The sequence below is a fragment of the Microcebus murinus genome, chromosome 19 (genome assembly GCF_040939455.1).
Source record: "Microcebus murinus isolate Inina chromosome 19, M.murinus_Inina_mat1.0, whole genome shotgun sequence".
Classification (NCBI taxonomy): Eukaryota; Metazoa; Chordata; class Mammalia; order Primates; family Cheirogaleidae; genus Microcebus; species Microcebus murinus.
Window position 1 is genome coordinate 7,073,249 of NC_134122.1, and position 22,561 is coordinate 7,095,809.

The 22,561-nt window shown below is 44.3% G+C and overlaps 2 protein-coding genes across 2 annotated transcripts in view; one reads left to right on the top strand and one right to left on the bottom strand.

The window, feature by feature from the left end:
• TMEM186 (transmembrane protein 186) lies at positions 1-2,820 on the bottom strand. The gene is made up of 3 exons (XM_075995093.1): positions 2,591-2,820; positions 902-1,542; positions 1-228 (listed from the first exon to the last, which is right to left on the bottom strand). The coding sequence occupies exons 1-3, from the start codon at positions 2,591-2,593 to the stop codon at positions 108-110; spliced, it is 765 nt and encodes a 254-aa protein (XP_075851208.1). The 5' UTR covers positions 2,594-2,820; the 3' UTR covers positions 1-107.
• The window catches only part of PMM2 (phosphomannomutase 2), a 27,925-nt gene continuing 8,128 nt past the window's right edge, over positions 2,765-22,561 (top strand). The window contains exons 1-7 of the mRNA XM_012785320.3: positions 2,765-2,924; positions 8,443-8,554; positions 10,723-10,799; positions 11,334-11,425; positions 15,535-15,634; positions 15,773-15,848; positions 17,770-17,885. Of these exons, the coding sequence (XP_012640774.1) occupies positions 2,859-2,924; positions 8,443-8,554; positions 10,723-10,799; positions 11,334-11,425; positions 15,535-15,634; positions 15,773-15,848; positions 17,770-17,885 (639 nt within the window). The 5' untranslated portion in view covers positions 2,765-2,858. The remainder of the gene's footprint in view (positions 2,925-8,442; positions 8,555-10,722; positions 10,800-11,333; positions 11,426-15,534; positions 15,635-15,772; positions 15,849-17,769; positions 17,886-22,561) is intronic.

Genomic DNA, 22,561 nt, shown 5'->3' on the forward strand with positions numbered 1-22,561 from the left:
TCTGGCTTTAATTATTTATTTTTAAAGACAAAGTCTCACTCTGCCACCCAGGCTGGAACGGCTGAGCTCAAGAGATCTTCAGGCCTCAGTCTCCTGATCTGGCTTTACTACTCTGCAAAGCCTTCCAAACTGAGAGCCCCTAGACCTCTGGGTGGTGAACAAAATCTCAGCTGGGTGTTGTGCTCACTTGGATGACATTCCTGTCCAGGTCCGCGTGCAGTTAACATCCTGGTGGGATAAAATGGCCCCCCACTCTCAGCTTCATCTCTGTCCCTTCTGCTGCTGGGTATAGGAGGGGGCACAGCGCAGGGCTCTGGAAATCGCCATGGACTGCCTGGAAACCTTTTACCATACCATAGCCTCTGACCAAACGCTTCATATTTGCTCTGGGCTGCTGAGCTTGCAAAACACTTGACATTTATTGTTTATTCTCACACCAATCCCATGAGACAGGCAGGACTTCCCATTTTACAGATGTGAAAACCAAGGTTCAGTGAGACTCAATAACCTGCCCCAGGACAGGAAGCTGATTACTGACAGAACCCAAGCCTCTGACTCCAAATCCCATCAACTCCTCCCACAGTTCTGTCTTCCGATTTCTCAGCAGCAGTCTGGGTGACTTCATCACAACTTCCTCCAAGAACTCGCTCTTAACAGAAACTTCTGGCATTATCTGACTGTCATACACAAGTGCAGTTAAGAATTTGCATGAAGAGTCTTTTCCCTAAACCTGGTTACCAGCTTCTGCCTCATGAATTGCTTCATGCCTAAAGACAAGTTCCTAGGGGGCAAACTCTCCAGGAACTCAATCCCCTTCCTCAACCTTGCTCACACCCTTGGCCTTCCTGTAAGAGTTCCAGTAGCCCAAATCCACCCAGAGGCCTGGCTGCCAGTTGTTCACCTGCACCTGTCCAGCATCCCAAACACCTGTGTGAAACGTTCTTTGTCCAGGATCCGTCCGTAGCGCAGGGTGAGGTAGAAGGTCTTCTTCCCACTGTACTGCTTGACACGCACGAACAGTTCCTGGGGCCGGTCCCCGGTTTCCGTCAGAGGTATCACATCTGCCACGGGACAGTATGTATCCTGCCGCCAGCCCCAGAAGGTCAGGTGAGCCACCCGTAGCATAGTGCCAGACTCGTTCACATACAGGATGCCCACCAGTCTCCGGAAGAAATGGCTCATCCAACACAGCATGGCTAGGGCAAAGCCAGCTATCCCACTCAGGAGGCACAGGGAGTGGAAAGTCAACATACCATGGGAGTACCAGTAGAAGCCTGGCGGCAAGGCCACCACTGTCAGGGCAGTCTGTGCCACCTTCAGCCGAGACACATATGCACAGGACCTTATGAAATCAAAACGGTAGACCATTTGGAATTTCTCAGTCTCTGTACCTGGTGGTTTCTCCTTCGAGGTGGGTGACCTGCCCCCCATCCACCTCCTGTGATGCTCCTGCCCACTGCAGCACCACAGCCCATGAAGAGGCCTCCCCCATGCAGCTGGCCCTTGCCCCCGCAACCTCAGCACACCGTGGAGGAGGGCAGCCTGGAAGGAAAACAGGAGACCATTTCTCTCATGGAACTCAACCATGCCAATCACACAATGAACAGCTACAAAGCATTGCACAGAGAGGGTTCTTCCAATCCTTCGAGATCACCATTACAGCCAGAGGAAGGAAAGGTAAAGCCAGACGCTTTATCTCACGTGAGCATACAAAAGCTATGTGAGACAGGTATCATTTCCACTTTACCACTAAGGAAACTAAGCCCAGAAAGGGTAAGAAGTTTACCCAAGGACACACAGTCAGTGAGTGTAGCAGAGTCTGACTTTCAGACTGGTCCTCCTTCCTCTAGGCAGTTCCAACTAACTATAAGAAAAGAAATGCAGTCTTTTCTTAACAAATACCTAGGCAGGACCAACTCTGGGCTGGACACTGGATCCACAGGGCTGTGTGAACATTGCCCCAAGCAAAAAACAAAATAATCAATGTCCTAGCGGGGAATTCGAGCAACAAATCCTTAAAGTGTTTATCACAACAACTTTCTAGTTTTCTGCCTGGTTTATGCGTGATTTGGGGTGCTGGAGGGAACTGCTGTTTTCTCTTAGCCTAGTTTGGGGAAGGAGGAACAGGAGAGGAAGACGAGTTAGTCAGGGAGGCCCCAACTCGCAGCACAGGGATTTTATTAGGTGAGCAGCGCAGTGGGAAAAGCTCTGAAAGGCTTTGGAACTAGACATGGCTTCCAACCCTGGCTCCAAAAGTCACTAGCTGTGTACCCTTGGGCAACTTACCCCATCTCTCTGAGCCTCCGTTTCCTCACCTTTCAAAACGGGGACTCAGAAGATACTGAACGAGACGATGGTTTTAAAGCCCTCAACTCAGTACCTGATGCACGGCGAGCGCACAGAGAGTTTTAGCGACTACAGCTGGCCCGCGTGCCCCGAGGAGGGCGGAGAAAGCCGGGCAATGGCAAATTTTAACCCACACTGGAGCTTCCTCCCGCGGATTCTCCAAGTCAGAAACCCATGCGTCCCGCCTGCCTACTCCAGCCCCAAACCCGATCCCGACCTCCAGTTCCACCACCTACTTTCTTACCATGGCTCCGCCATCCGCCGCCGGAAGTAAATCCCACCTGCCCCGGAACCTCCAGGAGCGCACGCTCGGGTGTACGCGGAGCGCGTAATACGCGTTGCATTCTGGGAGTTGTGATCTGGCGACTGTGGCTGGCGCTGGTCCCAGGCATTGTGGGAGTGGATTCTCCTCCTCCCGACATGCCCTGCGGTGTAGGGGCCGACCCCGGAAGTTCCGGGTCGAGTTTCCTGGTGCCAACGAGTCCTGACAGGTACGGGTAGAAAGTAGGGTCATGGCGGCGTCCGGCCCAACGCTCTGCCTCTTCGACGTGGATGGGACCCTGACAGCCCCGCGGCAGGTAGGTGGATCCCGGCGGGCTGGTGGCAGCGGGTGCAGAGCCCCTGCCGCTCCCAGAAGGGGCTAACAACCGCCGGGGTGGGCTCCAAGAGGCGGCTGAGAACCGCCTGCCTCCTCCGGAGGGGGCTGAACCCTACTCTGCGGTGCCCCGGAGGAATGAGACGGGAGCCCTAACCAGCCCTTCAAGACCTCAGGGTGCTCGGAGAGAGGAGGCGGGGCTGAAAAACTTCAGAGCAGGAGACTTTTAGCGGGTTGTAAAATGCAGTTCTGGACTCTCCCCGCAAGCCATCGGGAATGATGGACCAGGATTTGAACCCCAGCTAAGGTCTCCTTACCAGCTATGCGCCCTCCTTCGGGCCTGTCACCAAGGGGCTGTGCCGTGAAGCATGATATTAAAAACATAGGTTTCCGGGTCAAACAGACCTGGCGGAGTCTCAGCTTCACCTCTTGGCAGCTGTGTGACCTTGAACAAGGCAGTTAACCTCTGTGAGCCTAAACATTTACAGCTTTAAATAGGCATATTACCTGTTCCCTATGGTGTTTGTGAAGATGAGATGAAAATATGTAAGTTCATGAAAGTATCGTGCACACACTAAGCCTCAATAAATATTAGCCACCTCCATCGCTCCCCTTTCAGCCCCTGCAGTGGACTGGGGTGATGGAGGAGTTCTACACCATTACAGGATACCTGCTTAGAGGCTCCTTGGGCTCTTGGAAACTGGCTTCCCACTCCCAGATTTTGCTGCTACTGGCACAGATAAGTTTCAGTTATGAGGCTCTCTCTGTCTCCCTTTCACAAAGTGGTCACTGAACGCCAGCCATTCGAACTTGAGACTGGGCCCAAATGGCCTCACTGTCTTCAACTTCCATCCCACCTCCCTTAATTTTGGCTGGGTGGTAGTGCTGTGTTCCAGAAGACCATGTCAAATCTTTGTGACCTTGGACATACCTTTTTACCCTTCTCAGCCACAGTTTTGATCTGTCCAGTGATGACAGTCAACTCCAAGTTCTCCAAAGGCCCTTTCTGACTTTGAGATTGATCAGTCAACACACACTTGTGGGTTGTTAAAAGCCCATTGTGGTCTATAGGGGGATCAATAATTCATTTTTTGTACAGGGTCATATAGTAAATACTTTTGTTTGGACTATACACCAGTCCATATGGTATACAGTAACTATAATACTCAACTTTACTGCAAAAGTAGCCATAGACCATATGTAAACACAGAGTGGCTGTGTTCCAATAAAACTTTATTTATTCAAAAAACAAACAGTTCAATTTGGCCCATGGGCTGTAGTGGTCTACTGTTTACATTGTGAAGCCTTTTTACATGATATCATTAGACCCTCTCAACCTTCCCTCATCTTTCATCCCAGGTACGATAATTTTTATTACCATTTTAGATATAAGGAAACTCAGATACAGGGAAGCCCTGACCTCCTCAGTTTCACATAGCAGACCTGGTACAAGTCCCTGGGCCTCAGGGAATTGTTATTTGTCAAGTTTGTGAGCTAGGGTGGAAGGTATTCTAGTTGCTGGTTATGCTATTCAGGAAAGTGCTTCTGATTCTCAGAACCAAGCAGAATGTATAAGCGTAAACAATAAAATAGCAAAGAAACCAGGCAACCCAGAAAGTATTCCTCTGAAGCATTTGAAACAGGATTTTTTTGCAGTGAATGTAAGTAATTTTAACACTCAAAATTTATAATTTAAAAGGAATTGTTTGTAATCCTAGCACTCTGGGAGGCTGAGGCAGGAGGATCACTTGAGGTCAGGAGTTCGAAACCAGCCTGAGCAAGGGCGAGACCCCGTCTCTACTAAAAATAGAAAGAAATTAATTGGCCAACTAATATATATAGAAAAAATTAGCCGGGCATGGTGGCACATGCCTGTAGTCCAAGCTACTCAGGAGGCTGAGGCAGCAGGACCGCTTGACCCCAGGAGTTTGAGGTTGCTGTGAGCTAGGCTAACACCACGGCACTCACTCTTGCCTGGGCAACAAAGCGAGACTCTGTCTCAAAAAAAAAAAAAAAAGGAATTGTTTCTGTATGCTGGGTACTCTAGGTGAAAAATGAAAAATATTTTAGCAACAGATCTATTCATTATACTGCCTTTACCTTCCTCAATATCTAAAACACTGATAAGCACAATACAGTCTGGAAGCAGAATGGGTTATCTTTTCTTGCAGTTGCTGAAGTGATATGACCTAAACAAATAAAATCTGATTAGATTGGATTCCAGAGATTTGTGCATTTTGCTTTTTCTTAATTCTTTCCATCACAAAGACATTTCACTGTTTTAGTAGAAGTTTATTGTGCTGAGTCCTTTCCTAAAAATGCCATTCTACCTAAAAACAGTTGGGACTTAGAATAAAAGCCTATAAAAAGAGAGGGGCACAAATGTAGGTGAATTGTTTTCCAACTTTGTATCATGAAAAATTCCAAACACAGAACACCACGTCCCCTCCACTTAGATTCAAAAATGGTTGACATGTTGACATACTAACTTGATGCTGACATTTTTTTCTTTTAGCGAACAACTTCCTATGCTGCAGTCATCACAGTACTTCACTTCTGTAAATTTTAAACTGCCTCTCTTAAGAGCAAAGACATCCTCCTTTGTAACCACAGTATCATTACACCTAAAAGAATTATCACGAGTTCCCTAATTTTTCATACCATCCATAGCCCAGGGGTCAGCAGACTTCTTTCTGTAAAAGGCCAGATAGTAAATATTTGAGGCTTCGCAGGTCATGGAGTCTTAGTCACAACAACTCAACTCTGTTGTCATAGAATTAAAGCGTCCATGGGCACCATATACACGAATGGACGTGGCTGTGTCCCAATAATACTTTACAGAAACAGGCAGCAGCCCTGATTATGGCCCCTAGCCCCTAGTTTGCTGACTCCTCCTTTAGTCCATACTAAAATTTCCTTAATGGTCCCCCAAAAATGTCATTTATAATTGGCTTTTTTTTTCCAGAAGGTGTATTTTTAACTTTTTCCACCTTAATTTCAAGCTTTTGGATCTTTCTCTGGGATTTATTTTGTCTGGAGTGATTTATAAAGGATTCTTGGTAATTATCAGCACAACAGTTATTTGGGAACATCAAAACAATTTTGGTATGCAGTTGTTTTGCTGTAAAGATTTCCACTGTAGTGGGCTGTAGTTCAGATATTCTTTTGTGGTTGCAGCATCTGGGTCTTATTTCCTGTCAAATAATATTTGCTTCCACATAGAAGCAAAAATTTGCCTTCTGCAACCCATTCATATTGAAGAACATGTCATGATGTCTGACCACAATACCATTTAGCTCACCAACATGTACAAGGGTTAAGATATAATAAATTGTTAGTTAGCTGGGCAAGGAGGCACACATCTGTAGTCATAGCTACTTGGGAGGCTGAGGCAGGAGGCTCACTTGAACTCAGGGAACACAGGGATTCTGATACAGACTGGGCAAGATAGCAAGAAAAAAAAATCTTTTAATAATGAAAAAATAAAGTGTACCCTTAGGCTTGTGTTTCAAGCCTAAGGGTGTATCGCTGCTCTTGTTTTTAGTATTGCATTTTTATTTGTCATCAAACGTGTCTTCCTCACTTCCTCCCATTCTGATGTTAAGTCTGAACAAACCATTTGGGGACTCTGGGACCGCTTTTCACAGTTCTCACTGACTCTTAGAGGCCATTAGCGCAATTCTAGATTTTGTCTAATAGGTCGAGGATTATAAAAGATAGAAAATGTTGCTCTTCTGTACAATTTTATTGTAATCATATGCATATATTACTCTTAAAAAATTCTTTTTCACATCTCTCTCCCCTTGAAAAGAAAAAAAGAAAAAAAAAAAAAAATTCTTTTAAAGAAAAAAGATTGAACCCCAGATGTTTATATGCTGAGGTTTATATACTGAGATTGAATCAAGTGGGTTTTTTAAATTTCTAATAACTTTTTTGGTAAAGATATTCAATAAAAAAGGACAATTAAGATTGCTCTTGGGGCCGGGCGCTGTGGCTCACGCCTGTAATCCTAGCTCTTGGGAGGCCGAGGCGGGCGGATTGCTCAAGGTCAGGAGTTCAAAACCAGCCTGAGCAAGAGCGAGACCCCGTCTCTACTATAAATAGAAAGAAATTAATTGGCCAGCTGATATATATATAAAAAAAAAAAATTAGCCGGGCATGGTGGCGCATGCCTGTAGTCCCAGCTACCCGGGAGGCTGAGGCAGAAGGATCACTCGAGCCCAGGAGTTTGAGGTTGCTGTGAGCTAGGCTGACACCACGGCACTCACTCTAGCCTGGGCAACAAAGCGAGACTCTGTCTCAAAAAAAAAAAAAGATTGCTCTTGGGAATGATGGTGAATGGAGTTTTTTTTTTAAAAAAAAAAAAAGATTGCTCAATTGGCTGGGCATGGTGGCACATGCCTGTAGTCCCAGCTACTTGAAAGGCTAAGGCAGGAGGCTTGCTTGAGCCCAGGAGTTTGAGGTTGCAGTGAGCTATCATGATACCACTCTCTACCCAGGGCAACAGAGCCAGACTCTGACTCCAAGAAAAAAAAAGACTGCTCGAAATACTGAATTAAGACTTAAAAATTCATTGCGATTTGTCTTAATATAGAGATATCTTTGCATCTTAGTTTATAACTTTTTAAAAATTATCACACAGTTTGGGATTTAACTAGCCTAAAATTATAACATTAAGACAACTGCTTATAGATAGGAGCTTTTCTTTCAGGAGAGACTAAAAAAATCTAGTCATCTTACTCTTATGCTTTTTTCTTTTTCTTTTCTTTTTTTTTTTTTTTTTTGAGACAGGGTCTCAATCTGTTGCCCGGGCTAGAATACAGTGGCAGAGTCATAGCTCACTGCAACCTCAAACTCCTGGGCTCAAGCAATCCTCCTGGCTCAGCCTCCTGCGTAGCTGGGACTACAGGCAGGTGCCACCACATATAGCTAATTTTTAAATTATCTGTAGAGATGGGTCTGGCTATGTTGCTCAGGCTAGTCTTATGCATTTTTTATATAATTATAATCAGTTCTGAATTTCCTCATTAATCTTGTTATTTTGTTTCATAGTCAACAAGTTAAATCCACAAATGGAATACAGTGTAGCATTTAAAAGAAATGAGCTAGATTTTTGTGTTGGCATGAAAAGATCACCACATATAGTGCTGAAAAAGCAAGTTACTGCACAGGACATAGAATGATCCCATTTACGTTTCAAAAATAAGACCTGTTAGTATTGTGCATATAGACAGAACTTCGTAGAAAAATAGTCAGAACAACACACAAGGCTGTTAATATATTACTTGAATATTTAAAATTGGTAAAAATAAGTGACATTTAAGAAGTTTATTCTAGCAGAAAGTTGATGGCCAAAAATTACGACTGAAAATTTGAACTTATCTACAGACCTAGTAACTGAATTGGTGTGTAGAAAAATAAGGCTGGCATTACTCTTGAAGTTTTAGTCTCCTGATTATTTTGTGGCTCATGACTGTTGTATTTTCCTTCTTGAAATGTAGAAAATTACCAAGGAAATGGATGGCTTTCTACAAAACTTGAGGCAGAAGATCAAAATCGGAGTGGTAGGCGGGTCAGACTTTGAGAAAGTACAGGAGCAGCTGGGAAATGACGGTAAATGATATGTTGCTAATTACATTTTGGTAAAAGATTAACTTCTTACGAGAATATTGGGGCCTGTAGCCAGGTAGCATAGGCAGCCCTGAAACTTCCATTCTTTCTGTTTTTGTCTTTGGGGAAACATTTTCTCTGCCTTTATTTTTCCTCTGCCTTTTTTTTTTTTTTTTTTAATCCCACATATGTTCGTTCCCAATTCATTCCTCTGCTTTTAATCCTGTAAATTTCTGGAGTTGCTGATAGAGCACTTGGTACTCAGATGTGTGGGTAGATTTACCCAGAAAGGGGAGTGTCCATGTCTTTACTTATGGTAATCTCTCTGCCTGGAACACTTCTTGTCCCCATTCACTGCCCTTCAAGCCTCAGCTCAGGCTGCACGTGCTGATGTCCTTCTCACCAGGAGGGGAGGTGCCCTCTGGGTCTAAGTCCTTCTTCCTGTTGCCTTCACATGGCGTTTCCCAGCGTTCCCTAATCATGACTCACCCAGGCACCTCCCCCATACTGAACCAGTCTCCAGCACAGGACCCTGGGAAGCTGGGATGTCTTACTGACCCTACTGGAGGTTCTGATTTGATAGGTCTACGGGACCTGGGAATCGAAATTTAGCAAGCACCCCCAGGAGATTCTAGTACACGACCCTACTGATGTGGCACTCTCTAATTGTTGAAAAGTGTCTGGTTATATGTTTGTCTTGAAGACCAGGACAAGGGTTATTCATCTCCATAGGCCCAGGGCCTCTGGGCTGCCCGGCCTATAAGAAAAAGTAGGTGGGGAGATGAATGAATTGATCTTTCAACCCCCGTTGCCCCAAGAGTCTTCACATCTTGGAACCAGCTCCTCTAGAACAAGATTTCTCAGCCTCTCTGCCACTGACATTTTGGACCAGATAATTCTGTTATGGGGCTGTCCTGGGCATTGTAGGGCATTTAGCACCATCCTTTACCTTTATCCACTAGGTGCCAGCAGTGTACTCACACACACACAGTGGTGACAACCAGAAATGTCTCCAGACATTGCCACGTGTCCTCTGGGAATAAAATCACCCCATTTGAGAACTACTGTTCTAGATGTAATATCTTACAGTACAAATCTGTGTAGACTGTATTTATTGGATCACGATTACTGAAAGAGTAATTTATGTAATCCTTTTGAAATTCTCTGTTCCACTTACATTTAATTTTCCTTGTAAGTGTTCCTCTTAGAAACACTATAAACAACATAATGGGGCACATTAAGCCCCAGAAATCCTATTACCTGGCCATGATTGGCCTTTCCGCCTCTAGTCATATATTTAACCACATACACAGAGAAGGTTTTTGTCAGAGTAGCATAGTCTGTACGTTCCAGAGAATATGCAACAACAGTATCAAAACATTCACAGGCTAAAAGAAAGCTGAAGGCCCACCTGTGTCAGAATCATCCCGGGGGGTTGGGGTGGGGGGGGCTTATTAAAAACAGATGGGGCCTTACCCAGCACATAGGGGTATCTGCATTTTAACAATTGCCTAAAGTTTGAGGATCCCTTCATTAAGGTTTATGTGGGTAGTCTCCAAATTTGAGTGATTGGTTATATGAATCACCTGTAGAACTTTTTTTTAAAGAAAACAAACCTGGTTTTTAGCCCGTCCCTGGTGATTCTGATTCAGCAATCCTAAGAGCAGAGCTTGGAAATCTAGATTTGCAGTCACTGCCCTGCTGTTGCTGCTGGTTCACGGTGGGGTTTGGGAATCCGTCACAGGCTGCGTCTTCCTTTACAGACTGGCAGGCTGAAGCCAGGGACACGAAATAACCCATCACTGAGTATCATGTCTAACCCCATCGTCAGCATTTACATTTGTAACCAAAAGAGCCTTTTAAAAAAAAAAAATATGAGATTTTTCTCCTCTCCCTGTCCGTTAAGATGAGATAGTCTTTCACAGTCCTTACCGAAGTTTAGCAGTTTTATTGGTGGTATTAATCAAGAAGTAGAAACAGAGGGCCGGCACAGTGCCTCATGCTTGTAATCCCAGCACTTTGGGAAGCCCATGTGGGAGCATTGCTTGAGGCCAGGAGCTGGAGACCAGTCTGAGTAACATAGCAAGAACCCTGTCTCTGCAAAAAAAAAAAAAAAAAAGTGTTAGGTTTTGATTCATTGCATTCTGAGTCTTCTTTTGTTTTAATTGTAGTGGTTGAAAAATATGATTACGTGTTTCCAGAAAATGGCTTGGTAGCATACAAGAATGGGAAACTCATGTGTAAACAGGTAGGTTCTTCAGGTTTGAACTTTGAACTATGTCACCATTACATATTCCAAATCAATAACTAAATTTTCATAATTTTTAAGGATATTTAAATCTAATGTTTCTATTATAACACAAACTAGGACAGGCTGCCTCACTATAAGCATTTTTAAAAGGTAGTATTTAGCTCTTAGTAAGATCATTCTGTTCACACATGAGAGAAAGCTGAAGTGGAACAAATATATTTTCTGTCAGTGCCCGTAGATATTTTAATTGAATAAAAGCAGCAGCAATAAAATCTTTGGGCCTTCCAGAAAGCGTTTCAAAAATAATGAATACAAAAATCTTGATTAATGAAGCAGAAAATGCTTTTGACTGAAGCCTTTCTGGTTTGCCTAATGTTTTCAACCAGAGAAAAAAAGAGAAAGAATTAATACAGTGGGGCATGTCACCGTCACTGCTACATCAGCCTAGTGACTTCCGAACAATCTGGGCTTGCTGTAAAGCTGAAAATGCCTCCTGCTGAATCACATAACTCCCGTATTTTCTTTATCTAGAATATTCAAGGTCACCTGGGTGAGGCCTTAATCCAAGATTTAATCAACTACTGTCTCAGCTACATTGCAAAAATTAAACTCCCGAAGAAGAGGTGAGTTTGCTTTTAGCAAGAAGCTTTGCTGGAATATGGAGTAATGTCATTTGGTAGGTTCATGTGGGTAGTCTCCAAATCTGACTGATTATAAGAATCACCTAGGCCAGGCATGGTGACTCATGCCTGTAGTCCCAGGACTTTGGGAGGCCAGGTCAGGAGGATCACTTGAGGCCAGGATTTTGAGATCACAGTGGACAACATAGCAAGACCCTATCTCTACAAAAAAAGATTTTGCTGAGCATGGTGGTACATATATTCCCCGATACTCAGGAGTCTGAGGTGGGAGGATCACTGGAGCCCAGGAGTTCGAGGTTGCAGTGAGCTGTGATCATGCCACTGTGCTCTAGGCTGCATGAGAGTCACCTAAAGAACTTTAAAAAAAATACTGATCTTTAGCCTGTCCCCTGACTATTCTGATTCAGAAAGCCTGAGAGCAAAGCTTGGAAATCCACATTTTCACCTACTGCCCTGGGGCTACTGGTTCACTGCAAGGTTTGGTAGCCTTCAAGGGCCAGCTAAGTTAAGTCTAAAGCCCAGCATTCGGTAGAGAGTAATTGAAAATAGTCTGTAAAGCCAGCGGTATAAGAGTGATCGCATAAATGGTGGCATGTCCCCAGGACGGAAGAGTATACAGCCACTGGAAACTGTCAGCCTTCCGAGGCTGTCAGCGAGAGGGACGGCCCGGAACAGCACGTGAAAAAAGCCCAGAAACCCCAGACCTGGAAGTCTCAAACTGGGATCCCGGGCCACATCCACGCAAAGCCAAATCTGGTTGGCCTGCATTGTTAAATGAAATCCGAATTAATTGCCATCGTTTGAAAGTACAATTTTACATTTTAAAACATCTGGACTTCTGGCTTTTGTTGGCAAATCTGAAGACCTGGCTACTCTGGGTCCCCATGTGTTGCAGCTTTTCACAGGCTGCTCCTCTCATCGTCTGGGTACTTTTGCTATCTCAATTCCTATTTAAATAATAATAATAATGTACATAATGCCCACAGTAAAAAGATTGGCAGGAAATGGACCCAAATGCTAACCGTGGCTGTATTTTTTTTTTTTTTTTTTGAGACAGAGTCTCACTCTGTTGCCCAGGCTAGAGTGAGTGCCGTGGAGTCAGCCTAGCTCACAGCAACCTCAAACTCCTGGGCTCAAGCAATCCTCCTGCCTCAGCCTCCCAAGTAGCTGAGACTACAGGCATGCGCCACCATGCCCGGCTAATTTTTTCTATATATATTAGTTGGCCAATTAATTTCTTTTTGTTTATAGTAGAGACGGGAGTCTCGCTCTTGCTCAGGCTGGTTTTGAACTCCTGACCTCGAGCAATCCGCCTGCCTCGCCCTCACCAGAGAGCTAGGATTACAGGCGTGAGCCACTGCGCCCGGCCCCGTGGCTATATTTTGATTTTGTGAGGTTACAGCTGATTTCTTTAAAATACTTCTCATTTTCCCCCCCAGTTTTCAACACTTATGTAACACCCTAATCACCAGGGTGAGAAACGTCTTTTAAGTGGCAGTTGAATTTCAGGGCATGAGGCACTTCAGAGGCTGCTTCGGACTGTCAGTGCCCATAAAACCAGCGCCTCCTGCTCAGCACCTGCGGTCAGAGCGCAGGAGCGTCCCTGTGCCCAGGAGAGGCCTGGGTGGGCCGGTTGGACCCAGAGCTGGCTGTTGTTGCAGATGGGTGATGGGCGCGTGAGGGGTCCTTATCCTGTTCTGTTTACCTTCGTGTATGTTAGAAATTCTCTCAGTATAAAGTTAAAATATACATACATCCCAGGTCCATTCCGTCTCTGGAGTAAACATTAAGGGAGGATAAGAGGCCGGGCGCGGTGGCGCAAGCCTACGATCCCAGCACTTTTGGAAGCTGAGGTGGGAGGATCGCTGGGGCCAGGAGTTTGAGACCAGCCTGAGTGAGACCCCCCTCTCTACCAAAAAAAAAAAAAAAACAGAAAAATTAACTAGACATGGGTGTGCATGCCTGTAGTCCCAGCTACTCAGGAGGCTGAGGCAGGAGGATCACTTGAGCCCAGGAGCGTGAGGTTGCCTTGAGCTATGATGGCACCACTGCACTGTACCCAGGTGACAGGGTGAGACCCTATCTCAAAAAAAGAAAAAGCAGGGGCAAGAATAAAGGAGAAAAAAAAAAAAAAGACAAGGCATAATCCTGTCCTCAAAGAGTTTATCCTCTAGTGAGGGAGAGGGCCGTGCAGAGCTCTAATTTCAGAATAGTATAAGATACCCAGCGAGTCTGGAAGGCAGAACTGAGACCGGCCTTGAGCAGCGCTGTCCACATTTACGTCAGTACTAACCACACGCCCCACACAGGTCAGGCAGGTGCAGTCAGACCTCAGAGCCCAAGTCTTCAGGGAGGAACTGATAAACCACCCTAATCTTTATTTTTGAGAAGTTTTCTAATGCATTAGCTTCCCCCCATGCCTTGGGAATGAGCTCTGTTTCTGACCCGTAACCCTAGGGTCACCCTGGGTATGGTCACCTCACATGTAGGACAGGGCTGGGTCTCTGCCAACTCGAGGACAACCTGGACATGGGATTTTTGAAAGTTTTTTTTATAGGCGTGCATATTTTGTTAAATCATTTGCTTCCTTCCCTACAAGTTGAGCACAGCAGGGGAAAGGATACAGCTGATTGGGATTTTATTGTTTTTACCTTACTTGATGAGTATTTATTGCCTCCTGGTTTACAAAGTGCCTTTACATAAACTGGTACATTTCATTTTCACAAGGCCCTTCAGAGGTAACCAGAGCAAGTGCCATTCGCCTTTCTTCTGTCGGTGAATAAACAGGGTTGGAGCTATGCCCAGAGCCAAGCAGCCTAGTGAGAGGCCACGTTGGCCTTGAATCAGGTCCTCAGCCCTGCACTTGGCATGTGGCCTCCCAGTATTTACAGTGGAGATCAGGCTGAGTGATTAAAATAGCAGAAAGAGACCAGGGAAAATGTTTTTGTAGAGTTCCCAGGCATCAATGCTTAGAGCTAGAAGATACTTTACACTGCATAAGTTATCACAAAATGCTTACATTTCATCTGCCAGAATGATTGTGTAGCTTACAAGTTATCTCAGTCTTTAAGAAACCATTTTGAGATTCAAACTGGAAACGTGGGAAAAAACAGCTTTTAAACATTTTCATTCAAAGTAACTAAAATTAGGCTGTTCTCCTCTTCTGTGATCAAATCAAACCTGTAGGAGCAGTCTGCCACTGGTTAAATTAAATTTCCTCAGTTATTACTGAGGCTCATTGGACAATTCTCAGAACCTTTCTCTGTGTAGCTTTGCTTGGTACAATCAGTCTGTTCAAAACTTCACTAGCAAAATAGGTGTCTCCCGCATATATTTTGAAACTCCTTGGGGAACTTACTGCTCTTGTAGTGTTAGAAGTCATTTTCATAGTTCTTATATTAACGTTAGAATTCTCTGCCCTACAGCAGCACTGTCCTTTTTTTTTTTTTTTTTTTGAGACAGAGTCTTACTCTGTTGCCCAGGCTAGAGTGCTGTGGCATCAGCCTAGCTCTCAGCAACCTCAAACTCCTGGGCTCAAGCGATCCTCCTGCCTCAGCCTCCCGAGTAGCTGGGACTACAGGCATGTGCCACCGTACCCAGCTAATTTTTATATATATATTTTTTAGTTGTCCAGCTAATTTCTTTCTATTTTTTTTTTTTAGTAGAGATGGGGTCTCGCTCTTGCTCAGCCTGGTCTCAAACTCCTGAGCTAAAATGATCCTCCCACCTCGGCCTTCCAGAGTGCTAGGATTACAGGCATGAGCCACCATGTCCAGCCCAAAATATAACCATTTTAACAAAAAGTCAATATGGAACGTTACTGATGACCACATTCCTTTTTCATCTTAAGTCTTTCAAATCTAATCTCAATGTGGATTCGTGGCATTTCTAGATTGTGCTGTGCAGTATGGTAGCCACAATAGTCATGTAGTTCATGGCTGTTGTGTTGCACAGCACAGTTCTGAGAAACATTGATCACATCAGGCTCTGCTTTTTAGAATTTCCCAACCTTTGAGATTGTTTATCTATCTATAATGTCATCCAAATAAATGATGTGTTTTGGGCACCCTCTGTCGCCCTCTTCTCCCCAGGGGTACTTTCATTGAATTCCGAAATGGGATGTTAAACGTGTCCCCTATTGGAAGGAGCTGCAGCCAAGAAGAACGCATTGAGTTCTACGAACTCGATAAAGTGAGTCTTTCTGAAATATTCTTGCTGAATGACTGGGTTTATGAAAGTAAGATAAGACATGCTACTTTGTGGCCAGTAGTTGAAGCATCTTTTCTAAATTGCAATACAATACACAATGAGTATCTCTGTCTTTCTCAGAAAGAAAATATAAGACAAAAATTTGTAGCGGATCTACGGAAAGAGTTTGCAGGAAAAGGCCTCACGTTTTCCATAGGTATTGTATATTTAAATGTATTCCAGACTTTGGTACCCATTTACAAAGAGTTTGTTATAGGCCAATGAGCTGTTGAGATTGGACTGCGCCTCATTTTAAGGTGGGCAGAGGGTTAAATAGTCTGATCAGTAGAGGAAATGCAGCCACTCTCTCTTCTGCATAATCAGCCATAGCAGGACGTGCCCTGTCAGGAAGTAGCTTCCAGACTATTGGCTTTGTTCTAAAATTCTTAGCAGGATTCTTCCTACCTGCACTTCTACTCAAAAGAGAAGCACTTTGATTAATGAAGAATAAGAACTTATCCTCACACCTTTGGACGGAAGAGAAACACCATAGTGGACTCCATAAGAGAGAGATGGAATGTGAACCTCTTAGATAAACTAGACTGATTATGTTTTGGAATCATATTTCAATGGCAAGGAACCTTAGGAGTCAGTTGGTTGCTTTCACAGGTCAAGAAACCACGGCCAGCCATGTGCTGTGGCTCACACCTGTAATCCTAGCACTGTGAGAGTCTGAGATGGGAGGATCGCTTCAGCTCAGGAGTTTGAGACCAGCCTGCGCAAGAGCGAGACCTCGTCTCTACTAAAAATAGAAAAATTAGCCGGTCATGGTGGTGTGTGCCTGTAGTCCCAGCTACTCTGGAGGCTAAGGCAGTAGAATCACTTGAGCTTGGGAGTTTGAGGCTGCTGCAGTGAGCTACAATGACACCAATGCACTCTAGCCGGGATGACAGAGTGAGACACTTTCTCAAAAAAAAAAAAAAAAGAAACTGAGGCCCAGAAAGGAGAAGAGATTTGCTCAAGTTACAAAGCTCTTTTTTTGGAGACAGAGTCTTGCTTTGTTGCCCAGGCTAGAGTGAGTGCCATGGCATCAGCCTAGCTCACAGCAACCTCAAAGTCCTGTGCTCAAGCAATCCTTCTGCCTCAGCCTCCTGAGTAGCTGGGACTACAGGCATGCGCCACCATGCCTGGCTAATTTTTTCTATATATATTAGTTGGCCAATTAATGTCTTTCTATTTACAGTGGAGACGGGGTCTCGCTCTTGCTCAGGGTGGTTTCGAACTCCTGACCTCGAGCAGTCCGCCTGCCTCGGCCTCCCAGAGTGCTAGGATTACAGGTGTGAGCCACTGTGCCCGGCCAACAAAGCTTTTATTTATTGTGACAGCCAGTGTATGAATGTTTCTGGTGTCTCATGAAGAGTTCTTCGTGCAGCATAGATGTTCTCTGACTTGTCTCTTGGTAGAATATTCCTGTCAAGTTCTTTGCAAACTGATTTCTCTTGTCAATGCTGATGAGTCATTGCTCAAAGCTGTCTCGTTTTGCTAGCTTAAATTAAGGTACAGGTTGTAGGAAAAGAAGAATTGCAAAGGAATCATGTATAACAGATGAACGGGCGGAGTTTTAAGTATTCCTGAACCGTGAGATGGACATCTTCCTGACAAAGCTTCAGAGGGTTTTTGTTGCCCATGAAAGCTGCCTGTAAATCACCTTCAATGTGGTTTTTATTTTTCCTGCAAGAGAAGCTGGATGTAGCCTGCTTCCAGGCATTTTCCACTGAGGGTGTGTTAAAGCTCAAGACAAATGCGACAGAATGAAGCCATTATCAGATTTTTCATAAGCATGCTTCATTTAAACCACTTGCTTGACAGAGCACTCAAATGCAAATACACTTTTCATCCTGAATTGGCATTCTAATGTCTGATTTTTAGACCCAGATGAAATAATGTTGGAAAAAAACATGAGGTAGAATTAATTTCTAGAACCTGTTTGTAATGTAGTATAATAGCAAACCACGTTGTTAAAAATCAGCCCTGGCAGTCCAGTTGCTGACAAAAGAGTAAATTAAAAATTTCTTTCAATGACATGTCATTAGCCTCTTCTTCACCTTTAGCTTTTATGTGCCCCCCCCACCCGGCAGGAGGCCAGATCAGCTTTGATGTCTTTCCTGACGGATGGGACAAGAGGTATTGCCTGAGACACGTGGAAAATGATGGTTATAAGACCATTTATTTCTTTGGAGACAAAACCATGCCAGTAAGTATGGAAGTGTTTTTGCAGTTTTGTTGTTCAGTTTGGGTTTGGATGGGAAAACCTGACGAATGAGCTATCTTCCCCCTCACCCACAGTTCACCCAGCAGCCCAGCTCAAACTGAGTGATGGCTTCTGTGCTGGGTGGGGTGTGATTGACGAAGCCCCCCTCCCTTCTGAGCCCAGACACCCGATGCTACAGGATCATACTGCATGTTAGTCAATCCTTTTCTGTTCGGCTTTTGAATTAAATATTGGCTACTTCAGGTGCCTTCCAGAATACCAGTGTTGCTTCAAACCCTCTCTGCACTTCTGAGCCCTTGCCGTTTTCATTTTCTTTTTCCACTGCATTCCCACCCCGCCCCCGCCCTGCCGGGGATCGTTGTAAAGTGAGCGCAGGGAGCCATATGTGTTGGAGGACAGGGAATCCCCTGAGTCTGAAACTCAGGTGGGGCACAGTCCTCGGCATCACACACGCAGCATAGGGGGTGCTGTCCCCAGGGGTGTCATAATCCCAAGTCCAGGACCAAATCTAAATTGGGAACTAAGAGCAGAGCCCGGTGAAAAGGCCAGTGTCAGCGGGAGGCGTACATGGAAGACATTTCCCAGAGTCACCTAGGCAACAGTGAGGCTGTCCCTGGGACAGGTGGGTCCCCAGTAGGTCAGAGAGGCGTTGCTACCATCCAGCCTGAGAGGAGGCTCAGCTCTAATTGCTCAGCCCAGCCTCGGGCTTAGCGTCTCTGGGCCATCTCTATTTATTTGTTTGTTTGTTTATTCATTCATTCATTCTCATTCTGTCACCCCAGCTAGAGTGTAGTGGCATCATCACAGCTCACTGAAACCTTAAACTCCTGGACTCAAGTGATCCTCCTGCCTCAGCCTCCCGAGTAGCTGGGACTACAGGCACACACCACCACACCCAACTAATTTCTCTATTTTTAGTAGACACAGGGTCTTGTTCTTGCTCAGGCTGGTCTCAAACTCCTGAGCTCAAGCAGTCCTCCCACCCTGGCCTACCAGAGTGCTAGAATTACAGGTATGAGACAACATGCTGACCTCATCTCTCTTTAAATTCCTGTGGTCCTCTGTTACCCTCTCCTGCCTCCTGACATGCTGCCCAGGGGTATGAGGAGTCCCCATCAGGAGTCCCATTCCTGGCTCTGTGGCCATCCTGCAACTGGTAGGTGCATCATAAATGCTGCAAATACAGAGTTTCCCATCTCTCTGATCTCTGGTCCACTCCTGCTCTGCTGAGATCTACCCCATGAAAGGCCTGCCTTTCAGCAAGTCCCCACGTCATAGTCTTCCATTGTGAAAGGCACTCGGGGATGGTATACACCCGTTTCTTACTTTGGAAATGATAAAACTGGTTACTCATAAAGAGTGAGTGACTTGCCCAGGATCACACAGCTAATGAGAGAGCTGGTGGCACCAAAACAAATCTGCCTGCTCTTTTTGTTTGGTTTTAACTAGCTTTATTGAAGTATAATTGATATACAAAAGCTGTACATATTTAATATATACAATTTGATGAGTTTGGATGTCTTTGTGCCTCTTTGGTTTTGAGGGGAGGGGAGGGTTGTTTTTATTGTTAGAAGAACACTTAAGACTGGGTGCTGTGGCTCAAGCCTATAATCCTAGGGAGGCCGAGGTGGGAGGATCGCTTGAGGCCAGGAGTTCGAGACCAGCCTGGGCAATAGTGAGACCCTGTCCTTACAGAAAATAAGAAAAATTAGCTAGGCATGGCGGCATGCACCTGCAGTCCCACCTACCTGGGAGGCTGAGGCAGGAGAATTGCTGGAGCCCAGGAGTTTGAAGCTGCAGTGAGCTATGATCATGCCATTGCGCTCCAGCCTGGGCAACAGAGCAAGATCTTGTCTCTAAAAAACACAAAAACCCAACAATCAAATGAACAAACAAAAAACACTTAATGTGATATTTACCCTCTTGACACATTTTAAGTGTATAATGCAGTATTGTTACTATAGGCACTGTGTTGTCCAGCAAATGTCCAGAACTTACTCATCTTGCATACTGAAACTTTATACCTATTGAACAACAACTCCCCATTTACTCCCCCCCCAAGCCCCCAGAAACCACCATTCTACTCTCTGCTTCTGTGAGTTTGACAATTTTAGATATCTCATATAAGTGGAATCATGCAATATTTGTCCTTCTGTAACTGGCTTATTTCATGTAGTATAATGTCCTTCAAGTTCATCTGTGCCATTGCAAATAGCAAGATTTTCCCCTTTTATAAGGCTTAATAGTGTTCCATTATATGAATATACCACATTGTCTTTACTCATTCATCTGTGGGTAGTCATGTGGGTTGTATCCATATCTTGGCCCTTGTTAATAATGCTTTAGTGAACATGGAGGTGTAGATATCTCCTTGAGATCCTGACTTCATCCTTTTGGCTATATACCTGTGAATTAAAGACTTAAACATAGATGTTAAACTATAAAACTCCTCGAAGAAAACATGGGGGAAAAGCAATGATTTTTTTAAATATGATACCAAAAGCACAAATAACAAAAGCAAAATAAACAAGTGAGACTACATCGAACTAAAAAGCTTCTACACAGTAAAGGAAATAATCAGAATGAAAAGGCAACCTACAAAATGGGGGGAAATATTTGCAAACCATATATCTAACAATGCACTTGTACCCACTTGTATGTAAGAAACTCCTACAACTCAATAGTAAAAAAACCTAATTATAAAATGGGCAAAGGGCTTGAGTAGACATTTCTCCAAAGAAGACATTCAAATGGCCAACAGATATATGAAAAGAGTCTCAATATCACTGATCACCAGAGAAATGCAAATCAAAACCACAATAAGGCATCGCCTCACACCTACTAGGATGGCTATTGTTAAGAAAAAAAATTGGCAAGGTATGGAGAAGTTAGAACCCTTGTACACTGTTGGTGGGAATGTTAAATGGTGCAGCCATGATGGAAAACTGTATAAAGGTTCCTCAAAAAATTAAAAATATAACTACCATATGATCCAGCAATTCCACTTCTGAGTGGTATATCCAAAATAAGTGAAATCAGGATCTCAAAGAGATATAACCTGTTCTTTAAATGAGTATGCTTTCCACTACCACAAGCTGTCTCTCCAGTGGGGTGGGAAAAATCTAATTCCCAAATGAATGGGACATACTTTTAAGGAAGTATAGCATTCAGCTGTGTTCTTAATGACAGAAATGGTTTTATAACCACATCCTTCTGTGGAAACACTTTGGATGCGGAAATGCTTTGAATGCAACCTTTGAAAAAAGTCACTATCTGACTTGATGTCTTTAAAAAAATTAAGCTAATGAAATTACACCCAGGATCTAAGGAAGCCCAAAAGCTTCTTCAGTCATTCCACTTGGTGCCATTTCTCACATAGAAGAGAGCTATTTGGCCGGGCGCGGTGGCTCACTCCTGTAGTCCTAGCTCTCTGGGAGGCCAAGGCGGGCGGATTGCTCAGGGTCAGGAGTTCGAAACCAGCCTGAGCAAGAGCGAGACCCCATCTCTACTATAAATACAAAGAAATTAATTGGCCAACTAATATATATAGAAAAAATTAGCTGGGCATGGTGGCACATGCCTGTAGTCCCAGCTACTCGGGAGGCTGAGGCAGGAGGATCGCCTGAGCCCAGGAGTTTGAGGTTGCTGTGAGCTAGGCTGAGCCACGGCACTCACTCTAGCTTGGGCAACAAAGTGAGACTCTGTCTCAAAAAAAAAAAAAAAAAAAAAAGAAGAGAGCTATTAAGACATGCTACAGGCTGGGTGTGTTGTACTTCGCAAGGCTGAGGTGGGAAGGTCACTTGAGGCCAAGAGTTTGAGACTAGCTTGAGCAATCAACAAGACCCCCATCTCTACAAAAATAGAAAAATTAGCTAGGTGTGGTGGTGCCCATTTGTAGTCCCAGCTACTCGGGAGGCTGGGGTAGAAGGATTGCTTGAGTCCAGGAGTTTGAGGTTGCAGTGAGCTATGATGACACCACTGCACTGTAGTACAGGCAACAAAGCGAGACCCTGTCTCAAAAAATTAAAGACATGCTACAACAAATTTTTCTGTAATGATAACATTCTTGCGTCATGTAAATAACCATCTTAGAAGCCTCAGTTGGGACTTTGTAGAATGGAATGCCATTCTTAGATGATCAGAAAATGACTTCTTTTGGAAATTGTTCATTTAGGAACTAGAGGGTTTTCTATTCTGTTTAACCATTGCATTACATTACCATGCATTATTCTGTGTTGTTGTTTTTTTTAATCATGCTTACTTTTTTTAAAGGAGTACTTTTTTTTTTTCTTTTAAAGAGACAGGGTCTCATTCTGTCCCCTGGGTGAGAGTACAGTGGCACAGTCGTAGCTCACAGCAACCTCAAACTCCTGGGCTCAAGCAATCCTCCTGGCTCAGCCTCCTGAGTAGCTGGGACTACAGGGGCATGCCACCACACTCAGCAATTTTTTTAAAAACTTGTTGTAGACACAGGGTCTCGCTATGTTGCCCAGGGTGGTCTCAAACTCCTGGCCTCAATAGATCCTCCTGCATTGGCCTCCCAATGTGCTAGGATTACAGAGATGAGCCACTGTGCCCAACCTAGGGATACTATATAAATGGAGGGTTTTTTCCTCCAATTGTAAATTTTTTTTTTTTTTGAGACAGAATCTCATTTC